Genomic DNA, 6000 nt, shown 5'->3' with positions numbered 1-6000 from the left:
GCTGCAAAGACACTGGTGTTTACAGATGCTTACTGCAAATGGAAATTTACACTTGAACCACTCTCTCTCTCTCTCTCTCTCTCTCTCTCTCTCTCTCTCTCTCTCTCTCTCTCTCTCTCTCTCTCTCTCTCTCTCTCTCTCTCTCGAATTCTCTCTCTCTCTATCTATCTCTCTTCTAATTCAAGAAATTAATGAGTGCATTTGTCGAGCAAAGGGGAATTAAAGATGGGGGCAGCAGGAAGAGATGGTTTTATTCTAATGATCCTAAGTAATGTATTAATCTCATATAATATTTCATTTACTTGTTCCCTGGTGTACCCTACTTCCAGTTCCACTTTGATGCAGGATAAACATTTTGAATGGAATCACGGTGGTTGTTAGTTCAGTTATTGTAAAAAGTAAAATGTATCATAGAAGTTAAGTGTTGCTCAGTCATTAATTGAAGCAAAAATTCATGATCATATTCATGAAAAGTAGAAAAAGGTACCCAAGCATAAAAATAACTTAATAAATAATAATAAATGAATTCTTTATTCACATAAAGAGACGCACACTTGTGTTGCAGAACTGCTAAATCAAACTAGAGCAAAGCATGTGGTTTGATTGGCCGGATTGTGTCCTAATTTCCATATGAACTTTGAGTATATATGTATTCTGCTTCTACCAGGATATTAATAAGATGGTATATTTCCCCCATTTTTGCATTTCATTCAACCAAATTAGCATAATGGAAATCTTGGCAGAGAAAATATGAGAAGAAGCAGATAAGTGAAGGCGGGGGCGGGGGGGAGGAGGGCAAGTGGGCTAAAGGATGTTCAATAATTCAGCGCAGAGCAGTCGCTTTATGGAATGAAAAAAGCCACTCTTCTTAATTAGAGTTGTATTGAAACATATCACCTGGCAACCACAGCAGACAGATCCCAATTTGACAATGTTATGGTTATGTACTTCACGGAGGATAATTAATCTAAAAGCGTGATGAAATGCCTATAAACATATAATTTAGTGGAGCCGTAAAAGCAGATTTTCTCAACTTGTCCTCAAAATATCCTGTAATCATTTGACAGCAAATAAACATCTGTCTATCTTCCCTCACCTCCTGGCTTCCCCCCTCCCTCCCAGGCTGCAGCGGACTACGTGAAGGCCCACCTGCCCGACTCCCTGAAGCAGCAGCTGCAGGCCTTCGAGAGGGAGAAGAGGGACAGCTCCCTGTCTTACGGCAGCATCCTCGAGCAACGCATCCTGTCCGTGGATCGGGAGATTCTCGACAAGCTCTCGGTCAAGAACGACGAAGCAGGTCAGGAGGGGAGAGGGCAGTGGTGGAGAGGGAAATATATGATGTGTGTGTTGGTAGGGTCAGTTGGGAGGGGGTTGGAAGAAGTGTTGGGCAATCAGCGTCAGAATTTATTTTAGAAAAGATGTGTTTTCAAATGAATTGATCAGATTTTAGTTGCCAAAGGTCAAGGTCACTGTGACCTCACAAAACACACATTTTGCTAAATGAAATGCGCTTTCAAATTTGGTACAAACGTTCACTTGGACTCAATGATGAACTCAATAATTTGGGTGGTCCAAAGTCAAAGTCATGGCGTCCTTATGTGAGTCTGGAAAAGAATGTGTGTGGACTGAAACTGTTCAGGTCGGCAGAGGCATTCAACTGTGGGGGCACTAATTCTGGTTGTGAATTAAAATGTGAAACGGCTTCTCAGAAACACAAATAACTCTCTTACAGAGTGTTTCTAGCTTTTGGTTTAAAACACTCAACATTACCATGAAATATTCCGTGTCATATCTCCTTCACCTTAAACAGAGACATTAAAATTATGCCTTCAAGTGCTCGTTCGTTCTGTGTTCACGCTGCCTGCCTCTTAAAGGACACTGTGCTTCATAGCTCCTCGGCTATCAAATAAAATCAGAGAGTATCCTGTATGATATTCTCTCTCTCTCTCTCTCTCTCTCTCTCTCTCTCTCTCTCTCTCTCTCTCTCTCTCTCTCTCTCTCTCTCTCGCTTCCTGGGCTGACATTTAACTCTTTGAATGAATCCTTTTGTACACTTCACTCAAAGTGGAGACTGAGAAGTGTGAGACTGCTGTGTTGTAACATTATGCTGCTGCAGGCGGCACAGATTTGAGATTTCCTGTCTTCCTTTGTTGGCCTATTGTTTTTCATCGTTGATTATTATTAGTAATAGTACATTTTTATCATTATATTGTATGCATAATGCTTGACCTACTACTGGCCCACAGCTCCGACACTTTCATTTGTGATTTGTACCATTGATTTAGCACCTTTCTTCCCCAAAAAATCAATGATTCACATTTTAAAGGTCAAGCTGCCCTATGTTTCATCACAGATTACTGCAGTGCAGTGTAGTGTGGACAGTATATAAATAATAGTAGTTTCAAAAATAATTGTGACAAAGCAACTCAATACTACTTTGTATTAATAATCATAATAAATATACAAGCTGACATCACTCCCAGCTGTTTAGAAATGTAACACATTTGTGTGACTTTTTGCAAAAAAGTCTAAATCTAACAGCGCCCTCCGCTTTTTCCTTCCCTTTCATTCTTCTCTCTCTGTCTCTCGTGCAGGAACGACGTGTCTGGTAGCGCTGCTGTCGGACAGGGAACTCACGGTGGCCAACGTTGGAGACTCTCGCGGCGTGCTGTGCGACAAAGACGGGAACGCTGTCGCACTTTCACATGATCACAAACCCTATCAGCTCAAAGAACGCAAGAGGATCAAGAGGGCAGGTACGTAAGGGTCCAGAAATACTGAAATGTAATACGTAGACCTGCACTACACATCCCTGTGCATTGGATTTGCAGAGGGCTGTGTAGTGCAGGATTATCAGGGCTCTTGGCTGTCTCCTGCTGGTCTATTTAGGTACAGCATTGTATTAAGCACAGTGTCAGAAATAGATACCTAATCTATGTGATCAAAGGATTTTCTCAAGTTAGCCTGTATTACATTATCTCAACTCAATTGAGTCTTAGAGCAGTAGCTCCTTCACACGCAGCTTTCGTAACACTCACACAGCAGATAAACAGAAGTTTGTTCATTGGTCAAACGAAGACTCAAAACAGTCCGTGATTTTTTTTCATTGTCTTTATACAGTCATTCATTTGAATCTTCATTTCCAGGAGGTTTCATCAGTTTCAACGGCTCCTGGAGAGTGCAGGGAATCCTGGCGATGTCCCGCTCTCTCGGGGACTACCCACTGAAAAACCTCAACGTGGTCATCCCCGACCCGGACGTCATGACCTTTGACCTGGACAAACTTCAGCCGGAGTTCATGATCCTGGCCTCCGACGGCCTGTGGGACGCCTTCAGCAACGAGGAGGCCGTCCGGTTCGTCCGCGAGCGCCTGGACGAGCCTCACTTCGGCGCCAAGAGCATCGTCCTTCAGTCCTTCTACCGAGGCTGCCCCGACAACATTACCGTCATGGTGGTGAAATTCAAGAGTGGAGCCGGGAGGAGCGGCAGCAGCAAGACGGGGCAGTAGGTTGAGTGTAGAGCTCACGTTGCAATCAGTGTATTCTGTGACTATTTTTTTTCCTCTCATCTTTGGAGCAGCAACATCAGAAGAAGACTGAGAAAATATATTTTAAAGACACTGAGGACTGGACTTTTATCAAGTGCACACACACACACACACACATACACACACACACGTATATACAGACAAAGACATGCAAACACTAAAAATAAGGTTTGGTTTTATTTGCAGGTCTCTGACTGAGATAAAGACGTGTAAACACAATACAGACCTAACAACCATCGGCCAACTTAATGACAAACACATTGAAATACTGATGTTCTCCAACACTGCAGATGCATTTAAACGCCGGACAAAACCACACCACACCACACAGGGGTTTTCTCTCAACCAGCGCACCACAGACTGTGACTGATTTACTACTGTTTACTGCACATGGATGGTACAGCTCCACTGGAGGCTTCAACACACAAGGCTCCAACTAGTGCCTGCGCAAGAGTTCCTGTGCAATTACAGGAAGCTACTGATAATGCCGATGATTTGCAAAGAACCAACTGCTTGCCGCATTTTGATAATAATGTATGTTTAACGTACCACATTGCTGACCTGGGAAAAAATTGTGGAAATGAAAAAAAAACTCCAGTGGATTGCCTACCTTTATTTATCCAACTTTATCTGATGCTACACTTATAATCTAACTTTTGAGTGTCAGAGACCCTTCCGATGCACCCTTGATAGGTGGCTGTTGATCCGCCCACGCCAATGAATAATCACCATTAAAACAATTTGTCACTATCATCCAAACGTGTGCAGCCCTTGTAATGGAGGCTGAAACTGCACATTGGTACGCTACCTTTCAAGTCCGCACGAGACCAGTGATTCGTAACAGCTAGCTAATGGGTCGGAACATGCAACACGCTCGTATGCACACAAACACATAGGGTTCTGACAAATAATGCTCCTTTCAGAGGTTTATTTTTTTGGAATGGTGAATTCTTATAACATGTCAGTCAGTGTAAAGACTGTATATCCTCAGGAGGGTTTTTAATGTATGTAAATGCTGACCCTCACCTCTTGATTATGGAGCTAACGTGAAGTGACTCCGAGCTATCTGCATCAGGGCATGTGCTTCGGCGTATGCGTGTTCGCCAACAAAACGCTTTCCATGGACGCTGGTGGGCGCCTTTGACCTGGGGAGCACGTGCGACAGGCTTGCACGTCTCTGCCGCACTGAGAAAGTGACTTAAACATGACACATCGTGTACTGCGCAGCTGCAGCTGGAGTGCCAGTATAGGCAGACATATGATATGCTTCCGACGCAACACACCCAGGTTACAGTAAACCATTACTGAGTTACTATAAGTTCAGTTTTTAACACTGTGTACCATGATCTTATTTACATCAGTTGGAAGAAGCTTTTGTTTTATGGTTTAATAGTTTCTCTAAGGCCTTATTTATTGTTGAGTTTCTGGATGTGTCAAATCAGTGTTCTGTCTACTCATTTTTTTGTCCTTCTGTATATGAGCAGAAGTTTATAATAAAACAGATCAAGTTAACCTGAGATGCAGTCTGTGATTCATGGGGACGGTTATGTGTTGAGAATTTCTGTATGGGAAAAAAAATCTATATTAAACTAAACTGTTCAATCTGAAATCTGTTTCCTCCCTTTAGTTTCGATTACGACAAAGAGGTGGCGTTAGTAACTACATGCACAATGCAATCATATAGTGACATTTTCAGGTTCAATTTAATTTGTGTTTTTCCATTATAAACCTCACAGAGCACTTGGGGGGAAAAATTCACCCTAGATTACTTTAAAAGTAACACAAGACACATTATTCACATGATGTAAACCGCATAAAAGGAGAGCAGCATCAGAAAATGTGGATATCAACACTCAGCTAATTTATAATATCTGGTTTAATGTATTACCATTATATGCCTATATTGCACTTTTTAATCAATACAACTGGTTTAGGTGCAGTTTGACACAAACACCTGCTGAGGTGCCTTGCTCAAGGGCACAACAAGAATACATGCGTATAGAACTAGAGACGTTCTTCTCTTCCTCTGCTTTCTGTCACCTCTTCGGGAATTCGAATACATCTGCACCATTCATGGCCCTGAACTCTGAAAAGCCTTGTGGCCTGAATCACTGAGCGATCAACAATCATCAGACATTAGGTGGTGACATCAGAATTAGTTTTTTGGGGGGGGGGGGGGGGGGGGACACGTGACGTCTCCAGAGCATTTCTGGGATGCCACTGTCCGGCCACGCAAATATCTTCCCCGTGACATGGCGCTGCAAAGCAACTTAACACCCCTGCTTTCTCCGGACGGTGGCGCACTGAGCCTTGAAGCGCACTCTGGTGCCAGGTTTACTGACGGTCTGCAGCAGGTGCATGTGCTCAGAATAAATCGGACTGATCCAAATGCTGGAGACCATGTCGCGACATTCAAGTGTCTGTTACCGATAAAGTCAAGTGCGTCACTGAAC

General features: G+C 43.0%; 1 protein-coding gene across 3 annotated transcripts in view; it reads left to right on the top strand.

Annotated features, from left to right (window-relative positions):
* The window catches only part of ppm1la (protein phosphatase, Mg2+/Mn2+ dependent, 1La), an 8941-nt gene extending 3785 nt beyond the window's left edge, over nt 1-5156 (top strand). For all 3 annotated transcript variants that reach the window (XM_053437752.1, XM_053437751.1, XM_053437750.1), the window contains 3 exons: nt 1123-1297; nt 2595-2756; nt 3147-5156. In XM_053437752.1, the coding sequence (XP_053293727.1) occupies nt 1123-1297; nt 2595-2756; nt 3147-3508 (699 nt within the window). In that variant the 3' untranslated portion in view covers nt 3509-5156. The remainder of the gene's footprint in view (nt 1-1122; nt 1298-2594; nt 2757-3146) is intronic.
* Nucleotides 5157-6000: the final 844 nt, after the last annotated feature.

The sequence above is a fragment of the Pleuronectes platessa genome, chromosome 13 (genome assembly GCF_947347685.1).
Source record: "Pleuronectes platessa chromosome 13, fPlePla1.1, whole genome shotgun sequence".
In the NCBI taxonomy this organism is placed as follows: domain Eukaryota; kingdom Metazoa; phylum Chordata; class Actinopteri; order Pleuronectiformes; family Pleuronectidae; genus Pleuronectes; species Pleuronectes platessa.
Note: the sequence above shows the minus strand (reverse complement) of the source record. Positions and strands in the feature narration are given on the sequence as shown.